We start from the raw sequence: 26,277 nt of genomic DNA, 5'->3' as shown, positions 1-26,277 counted from the left end.
ACACACCGAGGAGCCCCAAACTGAACACAGGACCCCCAGGCATGGTCTCATGAGTGCCAAATAGAGGAGAAAGATCACTTCTCTGGGTGTGCTGGCTAGACTTTGGCTAGGACATCTCAGAGTGCAGTAGGTCTGCTTTGCCACAAGGCACACTGCTGACTCACCTTCAGCCATTGGCCACCAGGCATCCCCTGCCTTCCCAGGTGCCTACAGCATGGTCCAAGCTACATCAAGAAGCTGAAAGGTGGTGAGCAGTCTCTCACTTTCATTGAAGACTGGGGCAGAGGCAACAACAGGCCAGAAATTTTCTCTGCTGACCTGGGGTAAGGCCTGGGCAAGATGAGCCATTCATGGCATGAGGCTGTGCCAGAAGTCATGCCGACGAGCACCCAAACTCTTCCCTGAGCTCCCTGCAGCCAGAGAGTGCTTCCAGCTCTCCAACCCCAACTGCGGTCAAAGAAACGCAGAAATGGTGAGCGTGTTAACTGAGCAGGTTATTTCACGTCTCCTGCCTGCACTTCTCCCTGACTGCTCAGAGGCCAGAACAACGATGTTGAATATATTAGAGGATAAGGAAGAAGAGAAGGAGGAAGTGCTTGGACTAATGATTATAAAAGATTATAAAATCTAGAGGCAAGAATGGATGATGGGACAGCAGGGCCCACGCAGGTCCTGGGCTCCTAGGAGTCATGAGCATGGCCATAGGCAGGGACATCTTTCATTAGATCTGTTGCTCAAAGCCCCATCCAACCTGACTTTGTTTTACTCAGTAATTCCTGAAGATAAGGTCTATATGGTGTCTTTTTCTTTCTTCCTCTAAACATCTATGCAAGAACAATAGATCAAAAGGAACTTGCAGACATTAAAAAAAAGTGTGGAGTTTAGTGCTCCATAAGAATGCCCATTGCTTCTTACATGAAAACAATGTCAGGTCTCAGAAGACCATGGGAAGTTTGCAGGGCTAGGAGCAGCTGGAGCCCTTCCTGTCAGCAGGCTCATAAAAAAAAAAAAAACCAAACAACTCGGTGTGCCCCAGGCTGACATCACCTGCCTCCACCGCACCCCTCTGGCACTTAGTCCATGTCTTCTGCCCACACTGATGCATCCTTGCCCTGGAAATCCTGGGGCCTCTCATCCCAGCACTCAGAAGAAACATCCGTGATGGAATGAGCATGCCATAAGCCAGGAAATGCAAAGGCGGTGTAGCGGGAAACAGCAACACATGTCACGTCATTACCTGGGATGTTTCCGTTCATTAGGAACGTATAGGAAAATTGTTGCTTATGCAGCACTGCCTTTGGCCTTGAGGCAGCGTGAGGCCAGTATAAAAGCCAGCCTAACTCGCCGCTCTCTCAACCACTTCTGTCACCTCCTTCTCCTTGGGAACCAGGTGAGTTGGAACCCCCTTTCTCCTCCACCTCCTCCTCTAGGACGGAGTCTTGCTTTCAAGGACAACTCAGCTGATACCTGCTCCTTGGTCTTATGGTACTGCTCTGAGATCGTGGTCGTGGGAGAAGGCAGAGGAGAGATGGTCTGTCATGGATGTAGGCTGAGGCTGGGCTGAGGTAGCTTTTTGGCTACAGGCGAGACAGGAGGATCCCTGGGCCTGGATGCTATCTGAAGGACGCCGCTGGGCTGAGGCAAAGAAGTCCTTGTTCCCTCCTGCACACCCTCCACCTCCGCTCCCAGCAGGTGTCTTGGCTTCCTTGTGGTGGGGTTGCAGGCTGTTGCTCAGGTGTCCCTGTGCTCTCCTTCCTCCCTGTCCTCTCTCCCAGGTGCACTGCCAGCCCCGAGACATGTCCTGCTCCGACAAGTGCCAGCCCTGCCAGCCCTGCCAGCCCTGCGGCCCGACCCCGCTGGCCAACAGCTGCAATGAGCCCTGTGTCAGGCAGTGCCAGCCTTCCACCATCGTCATCCAGCCCTCCCCCGTGGTGGTGACCCTGCCCGGCCCCATCCTCAGCTCCTTCCCGCAGAACACTGCCGTGGGCTCCTCCACCTCTGCTGCCGTTGGCAGCATCCTCAGCTGTGATGGAGTCCCCATCAACTCTGGGTGCTGCGACATCTCCTGCATCACCAGCCGCTACTGTGGCAGCAGAAGGTGCCCCCCTTGCTAAAGCCACCAGACAACCCAGACAAGGAGATCCAGGAACCCAGAAGATGCTGCCAGAATGAACAACGGAGATCGTGGCCATTGCTTTGAGAGGGGCTGAGCACGCCCTGCTCCTCCTGCAAACAGTGTCAGCCCTTTGAAAGGCCAGCCTGAGCTCTCTTGAAAACACGGCCGATGCCTCTCGTTCCCTTCCTCCACTCTCTCCTGTCCCGCCTTTTCCTTTGTTGTTTTCTGCTCCCTGGGCCACGAGGACCACCAAAGTCAGCTTAGGGGGGACCTGCCTGCCCCTCTCCCTCTGTGGGGCAGCCAGACAGGTGCCCTGTGGGAATTCTCCCTTTATCATGGGGCACTGACTCTCGGCCGCCCATGGTGATCCTATCACTGTGGCCTCTCCTCAGAGAGATCTTGTTTCCTTCTTTGGACTCATTAAACTCTGCTGCATCCCAGCCTCTGGCTCCGTGTGGTCCTTTCCTCTCTGGATGCTCTCTAAAGCTGCCCAGGGAGAAAGGAAGCAAACTGTGAGGGATCAAATGGGTGAGCAAGTGGGCCCTTCCTCATTCCTAGAGGAATGGGAGAGCAGGACACACTGTCTGTGGGCCTCCTTCAGTCCCTGTCCCCTGGAGCTGAGGTCACCGTCTCTGGCTACTCCACAGCCAGTGACCATCAGCCCTGCCCTTGCTGCACCTCTGCCCAGAAATACTCTCCTTGGCCTCAGAGCATGCCCTATGGATGGTGCTCCCAACTTGTGCTGTCTTCATGGGAGGACCCCAGTGCTGCAGGAGGACCTGGGAGGTCAGCAGCCCCACAAGCACTCGAGGCAGCTCCTCTTGCTCTGGATGGAGCTGTGCTGAGGGAGAAAGCTCAGGCAGAAGATGGCCGTGAGGATGGAAGGAGGGCATGACAGGAGAAATCACCTTGGCTAGAGCCCAGAGCCTCCTCCTCCTAGCCTTCCTACCATTCTCCAGAAGGAAGGGGTATGGCATGCATCCAAGTGCAAGGATAGGTCGGGCAAGCCCACCGTTGTAATGTCACACCCATAGAGTGCCCTGTGCAGACCAGCGGTTGGTTACACAGATTTGAAGGGCTGCAATGTCTCGCAGACTGCTCATCCCCAACTCCCATCAGACAGAGCAGCTCCAGGACAAAAAGATTAATAATAAATAATTAATAACATGGGCCTGCAAGAAGATGCAGATGAGCATCTGGCAGTTCCTCCCATGGAACTGTAGTGAGTGCACAGGTCAGAAAAGCCCATCTCTCTCTTTGCAGCTCATGGCCGGTGCAATCCCATCCTGGGGTGTGAGGGAAGACCAGTTCCATGGCAGAAGCTCTCTCACCACCTTCTCCTTTTCCCTCAGGCCACTAACCCCAGCCCCTCACAGGAGGAGGATCTTTGTTGGCAGATCTCTGGGTGCGTAAGGGAAATAGGGCTGCCAGGGGAGAAGGGAGGGCCCTTTCCCCAGAGCTCAACCTCGCACAGAAGGGCCTCCTGCCCAGACGCCAAGAGAGGAGAACTGTACTGTGCCCCTCCTCCTGCTGTATATGGAATCAGATTATAGCAATGGAATTCAGGTATCCTTGAGGACGGAGGTGGAGACTCACCCTGGTAACCAAGATATGCATCCTGGTCAAGACAATGGTACTGTACAAGAAGCTTTGAGTAGACAATAACCTATTTAGTGTGTGTAATGGTGTGTAGGGATATATGATTTCTTGCAGAGAAGTATTTTGGAATTTAATCAAGACTTGTATCCTAAGCTAACCTCAGGTGATGTTAATACTAAAAAATACACCCCTAGGAGGAGATTTTAGATGCAAATATAAGTCCACCTTAGTATAATGAGTTACATTAAAATTAAGACATGCACAGATGGACTTTAGTATCAGTGGCCACTCAGTTATTGCAGTGTGATTCTTTCTTTGCGATTGTTTCGTATAAAAGACCCTGTGTGTTGCTGAGAGAGGTGTGCTGGCTGATGTTAAAGGCCCGGCACCCCATTCTGCCGACTGGCAATAAAGACAAATATCTCGACTCAGTGTGTTGTTTGGCATTTTGCACACCGGGTGAAGAACCCTGGTTTAGGGACAACACTCCGAGCTCCCTCCTCTCCTGAAGCCTACAGCTTACACCTCAGCAGTTTGGGACTACAAAGACAGCCGAGATCTTCTGCGCTGACCTATCTGTGAAACAGTGAGGGTGGATGGGCTGGAAAAGAGAGGTAGTAAGGGATGGACGGTTGGCGAAGGAAATGCAGGTGAAGGGGGTCTGAGACATCCAAGAGAGCAGTGGTTTCTTCTCTGTCATGAGTTCTGATGGGGGTCCTTTTCTAGCAGAGTCAGAAAGAGCTGAAGCAAGCAGGTCATCAGCACAGCAGCTCCCATTCACAGCTTTCCTCCCGTGTGGCCTTTGGGGTCTCCTTGTTCTCCTGAGCCTATGGCAGGAGGGTTGGTGGGCTGTGCTCTGCCCATGGCTGTAACCCTGCCACTGGTTCCCAGGTACACAAGCACAAAGGCCAATTGACATCATTGCCCACCGTCCTCTGAGGGGAACAACAGTGGGAGAAAGAGACTGCTCCTGATGGCACAGACAGAAAGCAGAAAAAAAGCATATAAACGACAAACGCTCATGGCACTTCTGATCACCCTAATTGGTGCATAACTAGAAAGACCTTGGCAGGCTTGCAGACCCACCCAGCTGCTCTCTCCCTCTCCCTCCTCAACAGGACAGAAGGGGAAAGTAAGGTGGCAAAGGTTGTGGGTCAAGATAAAGACGGGGGCATTACCTACCAATGGCCATCACAGTCAAAACAGACTTGACCTGGGGAAGATTCATTCAACTTATTGCCAACTACGAATAAAGCAGGATGGTGAGAAACAGCCAAAAAACCCCTAAAATACCTTCCCTCCATCCCCACCTCTTTTTCACAGCCTCCACTTCCCTCCTTCATTCACAGCTCTTCTATTTCCTCCACCCCCAAGTAGCACAATGGGATGTGGAAAGGGGGGTTGCGGCAGTACACAGCAGTTCCCTTCTGCCGCTGTTTCGTCCCCACATTTTTCTCTGCTCCAGTGTGAGCCCTTCCCACGGGCTTCAGTCTTTCAAGACAAGCTCCAGCACGGGTCCTGTCCATGGGCTGCAGTCCTTCCAGATACGACTGCTCCAGCGTGGGTCCTCGAGGGGCCGCAGTTCCTGCCAGGAGCCTGCTTCAGCATGGGCCCTGCCCAGGCCACAGTTCCTGCAGGGGATATCCGCCTGATCTGGTGTGGGATCCTCCATGGGCTGCAGTGTGGATCTCTGCTCCACCATGGTCTTTCCCATAGGCTGCCCGGGAATCTCTGCACCAATGCCTGGAGCACCTCCTCCAGCTCTTTCTTCTCTGGCCTTGGTGTTTGCAGGATTGTTTCTCATGCTTTTTTTTTTTTACTTCATTCCTCACTTCCAGTGCAGTGTTTGGCCCTTTCTCAAATATGTTTTCGCGGAGGCACCACCAGCATGGCTAATGGGCTCAGCATTGGGCAGCAGTGAGTCTGTTTTGGAGCCGTCTGGAACTGCCTCTGTCAGACATGGGGGCAGCCCCTGGACTCTTGTCACAGAGGCCACCCCTGCAACCTTCCTCCCCCGGCTACCAAAGCTTTGCCACATAAGCCCGGTAGAGTGCGTCCAACGCCGTATGAGGCACAATCAGATGAATAAAAATTTCAACAGAAAAGAACCAGTCCAGGCTTCAGTAAGGGACAGATGTAACTTTGAATGATCTTAAGAAAAATGGTATTGTTACTCTTGCCTTAAGATTTGAAATAAATGCTCCAAAAATACAGCCATCTAATGTCCTTGGCAGATCCTTTAGGATTTGGAACAGATGGAGCTAGTTATGGTGATTTCCTTAATGTTATTATCATCAGATCTTAACTGCTGTATTTCACATTCCCCCTGGGCCTCTTTGACCCCCAGGGCACTTCCCAAAGGATTCTGCCTGGCAGGACCCTGAGGGGACAAAAATCTGCTCTTACGCAGTGCAGGGTTGCAATTCGGCCACTGCACACTCCAGACACATGAGCTATCCCCTCTTTTCTCCAAAACCCCAATAAGATCATAGGTCTGCAAGTGTGCACAGAGTTTTAAGCCGTCGTGCTCATGTTCTGGCTCAAGCTCTTGTCTTACATATGTCTGGGGTCAAGTTGGAAAGGCAAGTCAGTGAGTGTACTGGTTTAGCCTGGGACAGAGTTAAGTTTCTTCACAGTAGCTTGTATGGGGCTGTGTTTTGGATTTGTGCTGAAAATAGTGTTGATAATATATGGATGTTTTAGTCGTTGCTGAGCAGTCCTTGCACAGCATCAAGGCCTTCTCTGCTCCTCAGACTGCCCCGCCAGCGAGTAGGCTGGGGGTGCACAAGAAGTTGGGAGTGGACACGGCTGGGACAGCTGACCCCAACTCACCAAAGGGATATTCCATACTGTATAACGTCATGCTCCGCAATAAAACTGGGGGGGTGAAGTTGCTCGGGGACTGGCTGAGCATCCGTCGGTTGGTGGTGAGCAATTCTTTTCTTTTACATCACTTGTTTTTCTTGGTTGTATTTTCCTTTCTTTTTGTTGTTGTTTTTTCTTCTTTTTCCTTGCAACTTTTTTTTAACTATCAAACTGTCTTTATCTCAACCCATGATTTGTCTCACTTTTACCCTTGCAATTCTCCCCCCCATCCCACTTGGGCAGAGTGAGTGAGGGGCTGTGGGGTGCTTAGCTGCTGGCCAGGGTTAAACAGCCACAACAACAGCGCGTCAGTGAGTCAAGGTCCGGATGAGGTGTCACGACAATAATCGGGGTTCAACAAAGTCCAGTGATCACCAGGTTCACAGAGACGAGGCAGGTCTCAGGTCAAGCTGCGAAGTCACCCGCATGTCAGGGTCCAAACTGAGATCAGTGGAGTCCATGGCCAGACACAGGCACAGATGTGTCACCGCTGCAGATGTAACTCAGGTTGGGGCCAAGCACTAGAACTTAAGCTTGAAAGCTGCTCCCATGGGAAGAGGAGTCGGCTCAGGCTGAAGACTCCCAGCAGCACCGTCTGGCAATGATCTCAGCAAGGCCAACAAAGGGAAGGGGGCAGACCTCAGCGACGCTACCTCTAAGTTGGGTTGGTCCAACTATCCTACATCTCATAGCAGAGCAACATCTGGACCCCGGCCCCTTTAGTCCAGTACCCATTCGCTGCGAGGTCTCGGCCCCTGCCTCACTCAGCACCAGGCTGATGAGCTGTAGAAGTGCATCTGGCATTGGCATGGACACGAGGAGCCTGTGTTCCATCCCAGTCACCAGCAGCACTGCATCATAAGGGGATCGATTCAGGAACAATGGCCTGAACAGGCAGGCAGGCTTTCTTGGCCTTTCTCCCTGTACATAAAGCAAGGAATGCAGGGCACAGGAGGCAAAGACTTCATTTCAGTTCTCTGAGCACCTCTCCGCCAGGTCTCAGGCACCAACATTCAGCTATAGATGGACTCCTTCTAGTAAGGGCAACCTGCTATGCTGCAGTGCTCATGGACACACCAGGGGAGAGTCCTCCTGCTATGACGTGCCCATGCCCTCATGATGAGGGTCACACAAGTAGAGACTGACACACGTGTGCTCATGCATGCCTGCATGGAACCATGCATAAACCTGTACGCTCACATAAAGCCAGGAAAACATCGGCAACCGTGGACTCTGCTGAGGAGATGCTGGGGACCACACTGGCAGAGCCCAGCAAAATTGTCCTGAGAGCACTGTTAGTGTTGCAACAGCATCAAACCCTCCCAGCAGAAGCCCACCTGCATGCAACAATGAGCAACCACCAGAGAGTGATGGGGGAGCAAGAGAAAAGGATGTGGCATGTCCTCTCACATGGCAGTCCTTGGGCATCTGGACGAGAAGCACGAGAGCGGTACCCATTTCCTGACAACTTTGCCACAAACAAGCCCACAGGAATGACCCAGGTGCCCATCACCTGCCTGCACGGGATGCCACCAACACTTGAGCGGAGTCTTCTGCCTGTGCTGACCTGTTTCTGCCCCGGAAATCCTTGGGACTCTCATCCCAGCACTTACAGAAGCCTACGTATAGGAAAGCACGTGGCATAAGCCAGGAAATGAAAAGGCAGCAGTGCAGGAAACCAGAACACAGCCCATACCATTAGCTGGGATGTTTTGCATTTGGCATGAGCTTGTCAGAAAATTATTACTTCCGCAGAGGGTGCCTCTGGGCCTGAGGCAGTGCAGGACTACTATAAAAGGCAGCCCAACCCTCTGCTCTCTCATCCACTTCTCTCGCCTCCTTCTCCTTGGGAATCAGGTGAGTGTGAAGCCTCTTGTCCTCCTCTTTCAAGATCAGATCTTTCCTCGATGTCTGTCTTGGCTGATACGGGCTGTCCTAGCCCAGGGCTGGGAGCTGCTTCTCATGGGAGAGGGCAGGGGAGAGAAGGTCTTCTGCAGAGAGGGGCTGGGACTTAGTTGAGGTGGCTCCTGGGCTTTGAGCTGGGCAGCGTATGCTGGGCCAGGAGGTGCCTTAGCTCCCCTGTGGTTGGGTGCAGTGCTGCTTCTCATGTGTCCCTGTTTTCTGTTTCCCTCTCTGCCCTCTCTCCCAGGTGCACCTCCGGCCCAGAGACATGTCCTGCTCCGACAAATGCCAGCCCTGCCAGCCCTGCCAGCCCTGCCAGCCCTGCTGTCCCACCCCGCTGGCCAACAGCTGCAATGAGCCCTGTGTCAGGCAGTGCCAGCCTTCCACTGTCGTCATCGAGCCCTCTCCCGTGGTGGTGACCCTGCCCGGCCCCATCCTCAGCTCCTTCCCGCAGAACACTGTTGTGGGATCCTCCACCTCTGCTGCCGTTGGCAGCATCCTCAGCTGTGATGGAGTCCCCATCAACTCCGGGTGCTGTGACCTCTCCTGCATTACCAGCCGCTACTGTGGCAACAGATGTCAACCCTGCTAAAGCTGCTGGCAATGTCCTCCCAAGACCTCAGAACATGGTGCTGGACAGGAGATAGAGCTTCGGGGCACTGTATTTAGAGCTTTGGGCCATTGTTTTTTTCTTCTGCTCTCTCCTCTCTCTTCCTTGCCTTTCCTGTCTCCACCTCCCAATGCCAGCCTGGCAGGGACCTGTTGGCCTCCCTCCCCCTGCAGGGCAGGCAGATGGACACCCTGCAGGAGCTCCACCACATCTTAGTGGCTGCCCCTGATGCTCCCTGTGGGCCACCTCCTTTTCTTCTTTAGACTCATTAAAGTCGTGCTGCATTCAGGCCTGGGCCTCCGAGTGTTCTTTCCTTCTGAGGCCCCTCACTACAAGAAGGACATTGAGGTGCTGGAGCGTGTACAGAGAAGGGCGACAAAGCTGGTGAGGGGTCTGGAGCACAAGTCTTATGAGGAGCGGCTGAGGCAACTGGCTTTGTTCAGTCTGGAGAAGAGGAGGCTGAGGGGAGACCTCAATGCTCTCTACAATTACCTGAAAGGGGGTTGCAGCGAGGTGGGTGTTGGCCTCTTCTCCGAAGTGACGAGTGACAGGACAAGAGGAAATGGCCTCAAGTTGCACCAGGCGACGTTTAGACTGGATATTAGGACAAATTTCTTTACTGAGAGAGTGGTGAGACACTGCAATAAACTGCCCAGGGAAGTGGTGGACTCTGCCTATACTCAACTTCCCTAGCTCCCTAAGTGCTCTGAGGCAGGTCCAGCCCGAGCTCTGCTCACACCACCACTGCTCCTCACTAGGAAGCCTTGGGCCCATGATAGGGCTCTGCCTTCTTGGCCTTAGAAACAGTACTCTTCCTCCCAGTGTAACTGCCCAGACTGGTGCTGGGCTTAGGAAGAGGTGTGCTGCTGTGAGGGCACAGCCCTGCCCATTCTTGTGCCTATGTGGTTCCCACTGGTGAGCACGGTCTCTTGGAGGACAGATCGCAAACAGCCAGCGACTGGAGGACTGGTATAGGGGGCCCATGAGAGGATGGCTCCAAAGGGTGGCAGGAGTGGGGATGGGGAGACAATAATGCCAGGGGACAGCGCACAGCCTCATCTCCACCTTCCCCTCTCTTCCATTACCCAATCTAGGAAGACCTACTAGTCCTCCAGCACACCTCTTCCTAAGCCGTGCTCTGGAGGAAACAGCACCAGTCTGGAAGAGTCAACCCCAGCATTTGTGCTATGGTTGGGATGGTGACTGTCCTGTACCACCGAAATTGCCCAGCGCCCAGTGAGATGGACAAAGAACGTATCTCTGTCCCAAACTGTGGGCAGGGAGAGCATGAGGGGAACCTCACGTGGTCCATGGGGCGCTGTGTGCCTAAGACGTTATTTTGAGCCCAGCAGTGCCTTCAGGAGTCTCTTTTCTGCACCCAGGAGACCACAGATACCCAAGGGATGCCAGGATTTAAAGCATTACCCAGGGCTGAAGGCCAAGGTCTAAAAAGAAATTTTCAAGTGCAATTGAAAAGCATACCTAAAAGTTGACATCAATAGTGAAGCCACAAGTCATTTGCACAGAGAAGATAGACACCTGAAACAAGCCATGAGAATGCAGGGGTCATTGGACTGCAGAGAGCCCAAGTCGCTGTGGGGATGCTCTGTGCACTGCTGCCATCTGCCTAGTCACCATCCACCTGTAAACAATGGGGTGGTGGCCAAAAAGTGGGTGTTTGGGCAGTGGGTGCTCTCCTGGAGCTGCAGTGGCCCGAGGGGGTGTTGAGTTCACAGGGAGTGGGGACTCCATTGAGTACCCTGAGTGTGGCTGATACCAATCCTAACTTGTGAATTGCCCCAGCCCTGCATTTCTGGAGAGCAGCTGGGCCCTGCCAGGTGCTGAAGGACTGTATGAGGTACCTATCTCATCTGCCCGTGCCCATTGGTACTGGTCATGGACCCTAGACCAGGTAATGGAAGGGAGGGGAAGGTGGAGATGAGGCTGTGTGCTGTCCCCAGGCATTATTGTCTCCCCATCCCCACTCCTGCCGCCCTTTGGAGCCATCCTCTCACTGATGGTTATTGGCTGTGGAGTAGCCAGGGAGGTCTTCCTCAGCTCCAAGAGAAAGGGCACAAAACAAAATCCACTGCAGGGAGTCCCAGCAACCATGTTCTCCATTTTTTTTCCCTAGGCAGACTGGAGGAGTTCAATCACACAGAATCACAGAATCATTAAGGTTGGAAAAGACCTGTGAGATCATCAAGTCCAACCATCAACCAACCCACCATGCCCATTAAACCATGTCCCGCAATGCCTCGTCCACACGTTCCTGGAACACCTCCAGGGATGGTGACTCCACCACTTCCCTGGGCAGTTTATTGCAGTGTCTCACCACTCTCTCAGTAAAGAAATTTGTCCTAATATCCAGTCTAAACGTCGCCTGGTGCAACTTGAGGCCATTTCCTCTTGTCCTGTCACTCGTCACTTCGGAGAAGTGCCTCAGCCGCTCCTCATAAGACTTGTGCTCCAGACCCCTCACCAGCTTTGTCGCCCTTCTCTGTACACGCTCCAGCACCTCAATGTCCTTCTTGTAGTGAGGGGCCTCAGAAGGAAAGAACACTCGGAGGCCCAGGCCTGAATGCAGCACGACTTTAATGAGTCTAAAGAAGAAAAGGAGGTGGCCCACAGGGAGCATCAGGGGCAGCCACTAAGATGTGGTGGAGCTCCTGCAGGGTGTCCATCTGCCTGCCCTGCAGGGGGAGGGAGGCCAACAGGTCCCTGCCAGGCTGGCATTGGGAGGTGGAGACAGGAAAGGCAAGGAAGAGAGAGGAGAGAGCAGAAGAAAAAAACAATGGCCCAAAGCTCTAAATACAGTGCCCCGAAGCTCTATCTCCTGTCCAGCACCATGTTCTGAGGTCTTGGGAGGACATTGCCAGCAGCTTTAGCAGGGTTGACATCTGTTGCCACAGTAGCGGCTGGTAATGCAGGAGAGGTCACAGCACCCGGAGTTGATGGGGACTCCATCACAGCTGAGGATGCTGCCAACGGCAGCAGAGGTGGAGGATCCCACAACAGTGTTCTGCGGGAAGGAGCTGAGGATGGGGCCGGGCAGGGTCACCACCACGGGAGAGGGCTCGATGACGACAGTGGAAGGCTGGCACTGCCTGACACAGGGCTCATTGCAGCTGTTGGCCAGCGGGGTCGGGCAGCAGGGCTGGCAGGGCTGGCAGGGCTGGCAGGGCTGGCATTTGTCGGAGCAGGACATGTCTCTGGGCCGGAGGTGCACCTGGGAGAGAGGGCAGAGAGGGAAACAGAAAACAGGGACACATGAGAAGCAGCACTGCACCCAACCACAGGGGAGCTAAGGCACCTCCTGGCCCAGCATACGCTGCCCAGCTCAAAGCCCAGGAGCCACCTCAACTAAGTCCCAGCCCCTCTCTGCAGAAGACCTTCTCTCCCCTGCCCTCTCCCATGAGAAGCAGCTCCCAGCCCTGGGCTAGGACAGCCCGTATCAGCCAAGACAGACATCGAGGAAAGATCTGATCTTGAAAGAGGAGGACAAGAGGCTTCACACTCACCTGATTCCCAAGGAGAAGGAGGCGAGAGAAGTGGATGAGAGAGCAGAGGGTTGGGCTGCCTTTTATAGTAGTCCTGCACTGCCTCAGGCCCAGAGGCACCCTCTGCGGAAGTAATAATTTTCTGACAAGCTCATGCCAAATGCAAAACATCCCAGCTAATGGTATGGGCTGTGTTCTGGTTTCCTGCACTGCTGCCTTTTCATTTCCTGGCTTATGCCACGTGCTTTCCTATACGTAGGCTTCTGTAAGTGCTGGGATGAGAGTCCCAAGGATTTCCGGGGCAGAAACAGGTCAGCACAGGCAGAAGACTCCGCTCAAGTGTTGGTGGCATCCCGTGCAGGCAGGTGATGTGCACCTGGGTCATTCCTGTGGGCTTGTTTGTGGCAAAGTTGTCAGGAAATGGGTACCGCTCTCGTGCTTCTCGTCCAGATGCCCAAGGACTGCCATGTGAGAGGACATGCCACATCCTTTTCTCTTGCTCCCCCATCACTCTCTGGTGGTTGCTCATTGTTGCATGCAGGTGGGCTTCTGCTGGAGGGTTTGATGCTGTTGCAACACTAACAGTGCTCTCAGGACAATTTTGCTGGGCTCTGCCAGTGTGGTCCCCAGCATCTCCTCAGCAGAGTCCACGGTTGCCGATGTTTTCCTGGCTTTATGTGAGCGTACAGGTTTATGCATGGTTCCATGCAGGCATGCATGAGCACACGTGTGTCAGTCTCTACTTGTGTGACCCTCATCATGAGGGCATGGGCACGTCATAGCAGGAGGACTCTCCCCTGGTGTGTCCATGAGCACTGCAGCATAGCAGGTTGCCCTTACTAGAAGGAGTCCATCTATAGCTGAATGTTGGTGCCTGAGACCTGGCGGAGAGGTGCTCAGAGAACTGAAATGAAGTCTTTGCCTCCTGTGCCCTGCATTCCTTGCTTTATGTACAGGGAGAAAGGCCAAGAAAGCCTGCCTGCCTGTTCAGGCCATTGTTCCTGAATCGATCCCCTTATGATGCAGTGCTGCTGGTGACTGGGATGGAACACAGGCTCCTCGTGTCCATGCCAATGCCAGATGCACTTCTACAGCTCATCAGCCTGGTGCTGAGTGAGGCAGGGGCCGAGACCTCGCAGCGAATGGGTACTGGACTAAAGGGGCCGGGGTCCAGATGTTGCTCTGCTATGAGATGTAGGATAGTTGGACCAACCCAACTTAGAGGTAGCGTCGCTGAGGTCTGCCCCCTTCCCTTTGTTGGCCTTGCTGAGATCATTGCCAGACGGTGCTGCTGGGAGTCTTCAGCCTGAGCCGACTCCTCTTCCCATGGGAGCAGCTTTCAAGCTTAAGTTCTAGTGCTTGGCCCCAACCTGAGTTACATCTGCAGCGGTGACACATCTGTGCCTGTGTCTGGCCATGGACTCCACTGATCTCAGTTTGGACCCTGACATGCGGGTGACTTCGCAGCTTGACCTGAGACCTGCCTCGTCTCTGTGAACCTGGTGATCACTGGACTTTGTTGAACCCCGATTATTGTCGTGACACCTCATCCGGACCTTGACTCACTGACGCGCTGTTGTTGTGGCTGTTTAACCCTGGCCAGCAGCTAAGCACCCCACAGCCCCTCACTCACTCTGCCCAAGTGGGATGGGGGGGAGAATTGCAAGGGTAAAAGTGAGACAAATCATGGGTTGAGATAAAGACAGTTTGATAGTTAAAAAAAAGTTGCAAGGAAAAAGAAGAAAAAACAACAACAAAAAGAAAGGAAAATACAACCAAGAAAAACAAGTGATGTAAAAGAAAAGAATTGCTCACCACCAACCGACGGATGCTCAGCCAGTCCCCGAGCAACTTCACCCCCCCAGTTTTATTGCGGAGCATGACGTTATACAGTATGGAATATCCCTTTGGTGAGTTGGGGTCAGCTGTCCCAGCCGTGTCCACTCCCAACTTCTTGTGCACCCCCAGCCTACTCGCTGGCGGGGCAGTCTGAGGAGCAGAGAAGGCCTTGATGCTGTGCAAGGACTGCTCAGCAACGACTAAAACATCCATATATTATCAACACTATTTTCAGCACAAATCCAAAACACAGCCCCATACAAGCTACTGTGAAGAAACTTAACTCTGTCCCAGGCTAAACCAGTACACTCACTGACTTGCCTTTCCAACTTGACCCCAGACATATGTAAGACAAGAGCTTGAGCCAGAACATGAGCACGACGGCTTAAAACTCTGTGCACACTTGCAGACCTATGATCTTATTGGGGTTTTGGAGAAAAGAGGGGATAGCTCATGTGTCTGGAGTGTGCAGTGGCCGAATTGCAACCCTGCACTGCGTAAGAGCAGATTTTTGTCCCCTCAGGGTCCTGCCAGGCAGAATCCTTTGGGAAGTGCCCTGGGGGTCAAAGAGGCCCAGGGGGAATGTGAAATACAGCAGTTAAGATCTGATGATAATAACATTAAGGAAATCACCATAACTAGCTCCATCTGTTCCAAATCCTAAAGGATCTGCCAAGGACATTAGATGGCTGTATTTTTGGAGCATTTATTTCAAATCTTAAGGCAAGAGTAACAATACCATTTTTCTTAAGATCATTCAAAGTTACATCTGTCCCTTACTGAAGCCTGGACTGGTTCTTTTCTGTTGAAATTTTTATTCATCTGATTGTGCCTCATACGGCGTTGGACGCACTCTACCGGGCTTATGTGGCAAAGCTTTGGTAGCCGGGGGAGGAAGGTTGCAGGGGTGGCCTCTGTGAGAAGAGTCCAGGGGCTGCCCCCATGTCTGACAGAGGCAGTTCCAGACGGCTCCAAAACAGACTCACTGCTGCCCAATGCTGAGCCCATTAGCCATGCTGGTGGTGCCTCCGCGAAAACATATTTGAGAAAGGGCCAAACACTGCACTGGAAGTGAGGAATGAAGTAAAAAAAAAAAAGCATGAGAAACAATCCTGCAAACACCAAGGCCAGAGAAGAAAGAGCTGGAGGAGGTGCTCCAGGCATTGGTGCAGAGATTCCCGGGCAGCCTATGGGAAAGACCATGGTGGAGCAGAGATCCACACTGCAGCCCATGGAGGATCCCACACCAGATCAGGCGGATATCCCCTGCAGGAACTGTGGCCTGGGCAGGGCCCATGCTGAAGCAGGCTCCTGGCAGGAACTGCGGCCCCTCGAGGACCCACGCTGGAGCAGTCGTATCTGGAAGGACTGCAGCCCATGGACAGGACCCGTGCTGGAGCTTGTCTTGAAAGACTGAAGCCCGTGGGAAGGGCTCACACTGGAGCAGAGAAAAATGTGGGGACGAAACAGCGGCAGAAGGGAACTGCTGTGTACTGCCGCAACCCCCCTTTCCACATCCCATTGTGCTACTTGGGGGTGGAGGAAATAGAAGAGCTGTGAATGAAGGAGGGAAGTGGAGGCTGTGAAAAAGAGGTGGGGATGGAGGGAAGGTATTTTAGGGGTTTTTTGGCTGTTTCTCACCATCCTGCTTTATTCGTAGTTGGCAATAAGTTGAATGAATCTTCCCCAGGTCAAGTCTGTTTTGACTGTGATGGCCATTGGTAGGTAATGCCCCCGTCTTTATCTTGACCCACAACCTTTGCCACCTTACTTTCCCCTTCTGTCCTGTTGAGGAGGGAGAGGGAGAGAGCAGCTGGGTGGGTCTGCAAGCCTGCCAAGGTCTTTCTAGTTATGCACCAATTAGGGTGATCAGAAGTGCCATGAGCGTTTGTCGTTTATATGCTTTTTTTCTGCTTTCTGTCTGTGCCATCAGGAGCAGTCTCTTTCTCCCACTGTTGTTCCCCTCAGAGGACGGTGGGCAATGATGTCAATTGGCCTTTGTGCTTGTGTACCTGGGAACCAGTGGCAGGGTTACAGCCATGGGCAGAGCACAGCCCACCAACCCTCCTGCCATAGGCTCAGGAGAACAAGGAGACCCCAAAGGCCACACGGGAGGAAAGCTGTGAATGGGAGCTGCTGTGCTGATGACCTGCTTGCTTCAGCTCTTTCTGACTCTGCTAGAAAAGGACCCCCATCAGAACTCATGACAGAGAAGAAACCACTGCTCTCTTGGATGTCTCAGACCCCCTTCACCTGCATTTCCTTCGCCAACCGTCCATCCCTTACTACCTCTCTTTTCCAGCCCATCCACCCTCACTGTTTCACAGATAGGTCAGCGCAGAAGATCTCGGCTGTCTTTGTAGTCCCAAACTGCTGAGGTGTAAGCTGTAGGCTTCAGGAGAGGAGGGAGCTCGGAGTGTTGTCCCTAAACCAGGGTTCTTCACCCGGTGTGCAAAATGCCAAACAACACACTGAGTCGAGATATTTGTCTTTATTGCCAGTCGGCAGAATGGGGTGCCGGGCCTTTAACATCAGCCAGCACACCTCTCTCAGCAACACACAGGGTCTTTTATACGAAACAATCGCAAAGAAAGAATCACACTGCAATAACTGAGTGGCCACTGATACTAAAGTCCATCTGTGCATGTCTTAATTTTAATGTAACTCATTATACTAAGGTGGACTTATATTTGCATCTAAAATCTCCTCCTAGGGGTGTATTTTTTAGTATTAACATCACCTGAGGTTAGCTTAGGATACAAGTCTTGATTAAATTCCAAAATACTTCTCTGCAAGAAATCATATATCCCTACACACCATTACACACACTAAATAGGTTATTGTCTACTCAAAGCTTCTTGTACAGTACCATTGTCTTGACCAGGATGCATATCTTGGTTACCAGGGTGAGTCTCCACCTCCGTCCTCAAGGATACCTGAATTCCATTGCTATAATCTGATTCCATATACAGCAGGAGGAGGGGCACAGTACAGTTCTCCTCTCTTGGCGTCTGGGCAGGAGGCCCTTCTGTGCGAGGTTGAGCTCTGGGGAAAGGGCCCTCCCTTCTCCCCTGGCAGCCCTATTTCCCTTACGCACCCAGAGATCTGCCAACAAAGATCCTCCTCCTGTGAGGGGCTGGGGTTAGTGGCCTGAGGGAAAAGGAGAAGGTGGTGAGAGAGCTTCTGCCATGGAACTGGTCTTCCCTCACACCCCAGGATGGGATTGCACCGGCCATGAGCTGCAAAGAGAGAGATGGGCTTTTCTGACCTGTGCACTCACTACAGTTCCATGGGAGGAACTGCCAGATGCTCATCTGCATCTTCTTGCAGGCCCATGTTATTAATTATTTATTATTAATCTTTTTGTCCTGGAGCTGCTCTGTCTGATGGGAGTTGGGGATGAGCAGTCTGCGAGACATTGCAGCCCTTCAAATCTGTGTAACCAACCGCTGGTCTGCACAGGGCACTCTATGGGTGTGACATTACAACGGTGGGCTTGCCCGACCTATCCTTGCACTTGGATGCATGCCATACCCCTTCCTTCTGGAGAATGGTAGGAAGGCTAGGAGGAGGAGGCTCTGGGCTCTAGCCAAGGTGATTTCTCCTGTCATGCCCTCCTTCCATCCTCACGGCCATCTTCTGCCTGAGCTTTCTCCCTCAGCACAGCTCCATCCAGAGCAAGAGGAGCTGCCTCGAGTGCTTGTGGGGCTGCTGACCTCCCAGGTCCTCCTGCAGCACTGGGGTCCTCCCATGAAGACAGCACAAGTTGGGAGCACCATCCATAGGGCATGCTCTGAGGCCAAGGAGAGTATTTCTGGGCAGAGGTGCAGCAAGGGCAGGGCTGATGGTCACTGGCTGTGGAGTAGCCAGAGACGGTGACCTCAGCTCCAGGGGACAGGGACTGAAGGAGGCCCACAGACAGTGTGTCCTGCTCTCCCATTCCTCTAGGAATGAGGAAGGGCCCACTTGCTCACCCATTTGATCCCTCACAGTTTGCTTCCTTTCCCCCTGGGCAGCTTTAGAGAGCATCCAGAGAGGAAAGGACCACACGGAGCCAGAGGCTGGGATGCAGCAGAGTTTAATGAGTCCAAAGAAGGAAACAAGATCTCTCTGAGGAGAGGCCACAGTGATAGGATCACCATGGGCGGCCGAGAGTCAGTGCCCCATGATAAAGGGAGAATTCCCACAGGGCACCTGTCTGGCTGCCCCACAGAGGGAGAGGGGCAGGCAGGTCCCCCCTAAGCTGACTTTGGTGGTCCTCGTGGCCCAGGGAGCAGAAAACAACAAAGGAAAAGGCGGGACAGGAGAGAGTGGAGGAAGGGAACGAGAGGCATCGGCCGTGTTTTCAAGAGAGCTCAGGCTGGCCTTTCAAAGGGCTGACACTGTTTGCAGGAGGAGCAGGGCGTGCTCAGCCCCTCTCAAAGCAATGGCCACGATCTCCGTTGTTCATTCTGGCAGCATCTTCTGGGTTCCTGGATCTCCTTGTCTGGGTTGTCTGGTGGCTTTAGCAAGGGGGGCACCTTCTGCTGCCACAGTAGCGGCTGGTGATGCAGGAGATGTCGCAGCACCCAGAGTTGATGGGGACTCCATCACAGCTGAGGATGCTGCCAACGGCAGCAGAGGTGGAGGAGCCCACGGCAGTGTTCTGCGGGAAGGAGCTGAGGATGGGGCCGGGCAGGGTCACCACCACGGGGGAGGGCTGGATGACGATGGTGGAAGGCTGGCACTGCCTGACACAGGGCTCATTGCAGCTGTTGGCCAGCGGGGTCGGGCCGCAGGGCTGGCAGGGCTGGCAGGGCTGGCACTTGTCGGAGCAGGACATGTCTCGGGGCTGGCAGTGCACCTGGGAGAGAGGACAGGGAGGAAGGAGAGCACAGGGACACCTGAGCAACAGCCTGCAACCCCACCACAAGGAAGCCAAGACACCTGCTGGGAGCGGAGGTGGAGGGTGTGCAGGAGGGAACAAGGACTTCTTTGCCTCAGCCCAGCGGCGTCCTTCAGATAGCATCCAGGCCCAGGGATCCTCCTGTCTCGCCTGTAGCCAAAAAGCTACCTCAGCCCAGCCTCAGCCTACATCCATGACAGACCATCTCTCCTCTGCCTTCTCCCACGACCACGATCTCAGAGCAGTACCATAAGACCAAGGAGCAGGTATCAGCTGAGTTGTCCTTGAAAGCAAGACTCCGTCCTAGAGGAGGAGGTGGAGGAGAAAGGGGGTTCCAACTCACCTGGTTCCCAAGGAGAAGGAGGTGACAGAAGTGGTTGAGAGAGCGGCGAGTTAGGCTGGCTTTTATACTGGCCTCACGCTGCCTCAAGGCCAAAGGCAGTGCTGCATAAGCAACAATTTTCCTATACGTTCCTAATGAACGGAAACATCCCAGGTAATGACGTGACATGTGTTGCTGTTTCCCGCTACACCGCCTTTGCATTTCCTGGCTTATGGCATGCTCATTCCATCACGGATGTTTCTTCTGAGTGCTGGGATGAGAGGCCCCAGGATTTCCAGGGCAAGGATGCATCAGTGTGGGCAGAAGACATGGACTAAGTGCCAGAGGGGTGCGGTGGAGGCAGGTGATGTCAGCCTGGGGCACACCGAGTTGTTTGGTTTTTTTTTTTTTTATGAGCCTGCTGACAGGAAGGGCTCCAGCTGCTCCTAGCCCTGCAAACTTCCCATGGTCTTCTGAGACCTGACATTGTTTTCATGTAAGAAGCAATGGGCATTCTTATGGAGCACTAAACTCCACACTTTTTTTTAATGTCTGCAAGTTCCTTTTGATCTATTGTTCTTGCATAGATGTTTAGAGGAAGAAAGAAAAAGACACCATATAGACCTTATCTTCAGGAATTACTGAGTAAAACAAAGTCAGGTTGGATGGGGCTTTGAGCAACAGATCTAATGAAAGATGTCCCTGCCTATGGCCATGCTCATGACTCCTAGGAGCCCAGGACCTGCGTGGGCCCTGCTGTCCCATCATCCATTCTTGCCTCTAGATTTTATAATCTTTTATAATCATTAGTCCAAGCACTTCCTCCTTCTCTTCTTCCTTATCCTCTAATATATTCAACATCGTTGTTCTGGCCTCTGAGCAGTCAGGGAGAAGTGCAGGCAGGAGACGTGAAATAACCTGCTCAGTTAACACGCTCACCATTTCTGCGTTTCTTTGACCGCAGTTGGGGTTGGAGAGCTGGAAGCACTCTCTGGCTGCAGGGAGCTCAGGGAAGAGTTTGGGTGCTCGTCGGCATGACTTCTGGCACAGCCTCATGCCATGAATGGCTCATCTTGCCCAGGCCTTACCCCAGGTCAGCAGAGAAAATTTCTGGCCTGTTGTTGCCTCTGCCCCAGTCTTCAATGAAAGTGAGAGACTGCTCACCACCTTTCAGCTTCTTGATGTAGCTTGGACCATGCTGTAGGCACCTGGGAAGGCAGGGGATGCCTGGTGGCCAATGGCTGAAGGTGAGTCAGCAGTGTGCCTTGTGGCAAAGCAGACCTACTGCACTCTGAGATGTCCTAGCCAAAGTCTAGCCAGCACACCCAGAGAAGTGATCTTTCTCCTCTATTTGGCACTCATGAGACCATGCCTGGGGGTCCTGTGTTCAGTTTGGGGCTCCTCGGTGTGTAGGAAAGGTACTGACCTGTGGGAGCGAGTCCAGTGGAAGTCCCCAACGCAGTCAGGGGGCTTGAGGACATGATGCACAAAGAGAGCCTGAGGGAAAAGGGCCTTAGGAAAAGAAGGCTCAAGGGAGACCTTACGGGTGCCTAGGTGCTCTGAGGATGTGGAAAAGATGGAGCCAGGCTCTTCTCAAACTCCACAGTGGTAGGACGAGAGGCAAAGGACACAGTCTGGAACCTGGGAAATTCTAGTTAGATATTAGAAACGTATTTTAATTTTTTTTATTATTATTATTTTTTTGTTAACCTTGAAAATTCTCAATTACTGGAATGGGCTTCCTAGAGATGTTGTGCAGGCTCCGGCCTTGGAAATTTTCAGGACTTGGGCCCTGACCAGCCTGATCTAATGCGACCTGCTCTGAGCAGGGACTTGGAATGGGTGATCTGTAGAGGTCCTGTCCAACCTAAATTATTCTATGATTCTATGGAAAAAGTGAAAGTAGTTTGGATGGTTTGTTTCTTAAAGGATAGAAGTACAGAGAGGATAAATGTAGATGAAATCTGTTTTGAAGAAACTGAGAATGGAAGGGTTACTATCAAGTGGAAAGGCTGGTTTTCATTTTGTTTTGTTTTTCCAATGAGCTTTTAATAAACTGATATATGAGATGGAATGGGACAGTGTGGCAGGAAACTTCATTTATTGATTCCTGAGATAGCTCCTTTTGGACAGAGGGAGAAAGTCCACAGTGCCTGGGGGCTGAGTGGGACCCTTGGAGCCAGCAGGATCTGGTGGTGTTGATCATTGTGTTTGTGAGAGCTGCAGCCTTGCGTTGTGCTGACAGGAGTTTGGGGCTAGACACCATGTAGGAGCCGGGAGAAGCCAATGCTATCAAGGGCTTGAGGTTGGTGGGAGAGGAGACACAAGTATCAAGGAAGGAGAGACTCCCAAGACGTTGCACAGGGGGATGTGTCAGAGAGGCTGGTCTATCCCTCTTTTACCCCTCACCTTGGAAAGGCAGAAGTCTTCATCTTTCTGCATTTGCTTTTCCTCTGTTGTGTAGCCTAGGATGGGAGAGTGTTATGGTGCCTTCCTGTGCCACTTGGGTGCATGGAAGGACAAGCTGCAGCCAGCTCTGCAGTGATGGACTCCCAGAAGACTCCTAAGAGAGAACTGCCTTGTCTGGGTGAGGTTGAGGTGCATCTTGGAACCATCCATATCTCCTGGGATCCCCTTTTCTCTTTGAGGGTGTGCAGTGTCCTTGAAAAATCCTGCTGCTGCTGCTGCTGCTGCTGAAGATGATGGTGATGATGATGATGATTATTACTATTGTTGTTGTTGCAGAAAATTGATGAAGGCTCTTTTAGACTCTAAAGTTGTTGTTGGAGCCTGGCTCCTCTCTGGGGTTTGTATTGTATTGGCAAGGTTTTGGTAGCAGGGGGGCTACAGGGGTGGCTTCTGTGAGAAGCTGCTAGAAGCTTCCCCCATGTCCTATAGAGCCAATGCCACCTGGCTCCAAGACGGACCCGCTGCTGGCCAAGGCCAAGCCAATCAGCAATGGTGGTAGCGCCTCTGTGATAACATGTTTAAGAAAGGCAAAAAACAACTGTGCAATGGCAGCCCGAGAAGAGAGGATTGAGAATCCTTAAGAGAAACCACTCTGCAGACACCAAGGTCAGTGAAGAAGGAGGGGGAGGAGGTGCTCCAGGCGCCAGAGCAGAGATTCCCCTGCAGCCCGTGGTGAAGACCATGGTGAGGCAGGCTGTCCCTCTGCGGCCCATGGAGGTCCACGGTGGAGCAGACATCTACCTGCAGCCCGTGGAGGACCCCACGCCAGAGCAGGTGGATGCCCGAAGGAGGCTGTGACCCCTTGAGAAGCCTGCGCTGAAGCAAGCTCCTGGGAGGACCTGTTGGACCTGTGGAGAGCGAAGCCCATGCTGAAACAGGTTTGATGGCAGGACTTGTGACCCTGCGGGGAAGCCACGCTGGAGCAGTCTGTTCCTGAAGGGCTGCACTCCGTGGAAAGGACCCACGCTGGAGCAGTACGTGAAGAACTGTAGCCTGTGGGAAGGACCCACATTGGAGAAGTTCGTGGAGAACTGTCTCCCACAGGAAGGACCCCACGCTGCAGCAGGGGAAGAGTGTGAGGAGTCCTCCCCTGGAGGATGAAGGAGCAGCAGAAACAACGTGTGATGAGCTGACCGCAACCCCCATTCCCCACACCCCTGTGCCGCTCGGGGGGGGAGGAGGTAGAGAAAATTGGGAGTGACGTTGAGCCTACGAAGGAGGGAGGGGTGGGGGGAAGGTGTTTTAAGATTTGGTTTTACTTCTCATTATCCTACTCTGATTTTGATTGGTAATAAATTAAATTAATTTCCCCAAGTTGAGTCTGTTTTGCCCATGATGGTAACAGTGAGGGATCTCCCTGTCCTTATCTCAACCCACGAGCCTTTCATTATATTTTCTGTCCCCTGTCCAGCTGAGGAAGGGGACTGAGCCAAAGAGCGGCTTTGGTGGGCACCTGGTGTCCGGCCAGGGTCAACCCACCACGGGGTTGCAGGTTATCCTGACGGAATAGGTCACACAGCCAGATTCTCCGGGCTGCTGCACAACCGGGTTCCTCATGTATTTCTGGGGATATGCGGGACAGGTGGTGTTCCTAGGTGGCAGAGGAAGGAAAGGGGAGAAGTGGTAGAAACATAGGGCCCATCTGTTCCCAGTAGAAATAGCAATGTCCCCAGAGAGATGGTGTAAAACCTTAGTGGGGCAAAATTAAAAGTCTTAAATGGTCCATCAGGGGTGTGCAGAAGAGCAGGCATTTCTCACCATGGGTGGGAGGACTCCACTGGGATATCAGACCAGGAAGAGACCCTTCCCACCATGGGGAATCCAGAGCTACCAGGCTGCCTCACTGTAAAGGTCTTGGCTGCAGGAGCAGCGCATGTCACTGCTGGAGGAGGGAGGACCACAGCAGGAGCAGATATGTTTTCGCTCAGGTGATTGTAGAGGCTGAATCCAGCAGTGTGAGACGATCTGAGCTCTGGCTGAACTTGCAATCCTCCTTTTGAACCCTTGTAGGTCTGCAAAGGACAAATGTTCATCAGACATTGGTGTTTTCAGCCTGGCAGGATCAGGAACGCATGTGTGCACACATCAGGCTTCACTGAACTGTTTGGGGAGCTCCTCTGTGCACAGGGACAAGCCTCAGCCAAACAGGACATATGCTTGTCAGGGCTATTTTGCTGACGGCTCAGGAGATACTTGGAGGAGAGTGTGGCAGGATCAGGAGCCTTGAACATCACCAGGAGGGAATTGCCTCCCCTGCTCTGCCTGTGTAGGGGCAAGACCATTCCCCCATCTCTCCTGGGGCTGCTTTTTACTTCTGTGCCCCTCCTTCACACTTCCCCAGACACTTCTGACGCACTCTCTTTTGCCCTTCTCCTGATGCTTCTTGGACTTGAGCCCCTTTATGGACACCTCAGTCTCCCCTTGCTCTTGCTGCATCCCCAGCTTTTCCTGCTTCTGCACCTCACTGATGAGGAAGGGGAGAGGATCTGGATCAAGTCTAGCGATAGCATGAGGTCTGCAGTCACAGTGAGTGGTACCAACAGCCCAATCTCAGCCAGGGGCCACCTGTCCTCCTTTGGGGAAGTTTTGATGTCTCCTCTGATGTCCTCAGGAAGGTGAGCAATAACTACATGAGACCTTACCACTCCCTTGCGGCCTGGTCATCTTCTTAGGAGTGAAATGGTGTTCTGGAACCAGTCCCAGCTCCCAGGCAGGCAGCAGTGCTGCAGTGACATGCTCCTATGATTGGAGCTGGGACAAGCTAGGCTCCCCAGAGGCTGCTGATGCTGAGGTTGGGGCATTAGTCTGTAAGGTGTTCATCACAATCACGATTAATAATAGCTGGCGCATTGAGTCCCACCACTACAAACCGGGTTGCTCTTGTCTGGAGAGGAAGCGCTTTCAAAATTGGATTAATTTCAGTGTATTGTATTTCCATTTTCTGTAACTTCAGCCGGGGCAGCTGATCTAAGAGGAACCTGTAGTGCTTTTTCAGTCTCGTGTTTTTAAGCATAGCAATAAAATAAAGGAAGACACAGCAAAAGCAACGTTAAGCATGACACCCTTTCCAACGTTCGTGGGTCGAGGGGGTCAAGCATACTTCTGTGCTCCCTGTGAAAGACAAAACCAGTCCAAGACCATTATTGGCAGTTATCTGCTGGCCTGGTGCAGTGTTTTAGGCCCAGGGGAACTCAAAAGACAGGCCCACAAGGAAAAGCAAGAAGTACACAGACTAAGATCTGTGGATGTATGGACGAGATATGACTCGACTGCCACAACTGAAGTTCACCCACACTTTCTCCAACACACTGTTCTCTACCATGCTGATCTGTCACCTCTCCCTGACGAAGAAAACTCTTTCTCCCTTTTAGTTACTCTTTCAAGATATACCGTACCTCTTTTGTCTCTGTAAAACACGCATAAGGTTTGGTGGTGTGGGCCCGTGGGGCTGTGGCTGCAGAGTCAGTGCTGTGGCTGCAGAGTCAGTGCTGGGCAGTGTCACTACTGGGGTAGTGTTGGGCAGAAAAGCCTCTGACCAACAAGAGGAGCAGGAAAAAACATTTTCAAGTGCCTGCCGTGGGCAAAGCAGTCTCAGCTTGGGGAATTTTATACAATTTAATCTCCTGCCAGTCAACACAAATTTGTGGTCACTGAGCTGGGGGTATTCAAGGGGAGTGAGGGCCCCAGTGTGTGGTCTGGCCAAGCTGATTTCTACAGCAATCTGTGAGTCACCGTAGCCCTGCACATCTGTGCAGCTGCTGGGCTGTGTAGGGAACTGGTTGAGGGGTGGAGGGTTTATAGGTGACCTGTCCTTGCTACCCTTGTCCTTGGGCACAGACCATGCCCCCTCATTCTGGAGACAGGTGGGAGGATGAGGAGAAGAAGGTCCCGGGCTGTTGTAAAAGCTGTTTCCATCCCCACTTCTGCATCCTTTGGGGCCATCTGACTGAGATTTTTTTCCCAACACAGGGCTATCCAAAGCAGGAGGAATTCCCTTCTTCACAGGCTTGTGAGCTGCTGACCTCTCAGAGCCTCCAGCAGCACCGGGCTCCTCACTGAGGGATAGCAGTGGTTGGGCTCCCCATCTGCAGGACGTGCTCTAAGGCCACAGGGCCGTATCTGAGCAGAGATCATAGAATCATAGCATCATAGACTAGTTTGGGTTGGAAG

The 26,277-nt window shown here is 52.7% G+C and overlaps 2 protein-coding genes and 2 pseudogenes across 2 annotated transcripts; 2 read left to right on the top strand and 2 right to left on the bottom strand.

The window, feature by feature from the left end:
* Positions 1-1,381: 1,381 nt before the first annotated feature.
* Positions 1,382-2,114, top strand: LOC132319530 (feather keratin Cos1-2-like). Its single transcript, XM_059830539.1, has 2 exons — positions 1,382-1,390; positions 1,776-2,114. The coding sequence occupies exon 2, from the start codon at positions 1,797-1,799 to the stop codon at positions 2,112-2,114; it is 318 nt and encodes a 105-aa protein (XP_059686522.1). The 5' UTR covers positions 1,382-1,390; positions 1,776-1,796.
* A 6,189-nt stretch (positions 2,115-8,303) lies between these two features.
* Positions 8,304-9,074, top strand: LOC132319529 (feather keratin Cos1-1/Cos1-3/Cos2-1-like; annotated as a pseudogene).
* Positions 9,075-11,976: 2,902 nt separating this feature from the next.
* On the bottom strand, positions 11,977-12,747 carry LOC132319536 (feather keratin Cos1-1/Cos1-3/Cos2-1-like; annotated as a pseudogene).
* Positions 12,748-18,935: 6,188 nt separating this feature from the next.
* On the bottom strand, positions 18,936-19,668 carry LOC132319524 (feather keratin Cos1-2-like). The gene is made up of 2 exons (XM_059830523.1): positions 19,660-19,668; positions 18,936-19,274 (listed from the first exon to the last, which is right to left on the bottom strand). The coding sequence occupies exon 2, from the start codon at positions 19,251-19,253 to the stop codon at positions 18,936-18,938; it is 318 nt and encodes a 105-aa protein (XP_059686506.1). The 5' UTR covers positions 19,254-19,274; positions 19,660-19,668.
* Positions 19,669-26,277: the final 6,609 nt, after the last annotated feature.

The sequence above is a fragment of the Gavia stellata genome, chromosome 28, assembly GCF_030936135.1.
Source record: "Gavia stellata isolate bGavSte3 chromosome 28, bGavSte3.hap2, whole genome shotgun sequence".
NCBI lineage: Eukaryota > Metazoa > Chordata > Aves > Gaviiformes > Gaviidae > Gavia > Gavia stellata.
This window is presented reverse-complemented; position numbering and strand designations above follow the sequence as displayed.

Bases quoted from the DNA above. Each gene is read 5' to 3' on its own strand.
- LOC132319530 (XM_059830539.1), top strand. From the start codon at position 1,797: ATGTCCTGCTCCGACAAGTGCCAGCCCTGCCAGCCCTGCCAGCCCTGC.
- LOC132319524 (XM_059830523.1), bottom strand. From the start codon at position 19,253: ATGTCCTGCTCCGACAAGTGCCAGCCCTGCCAGCCCTGCCAGCCCTGC.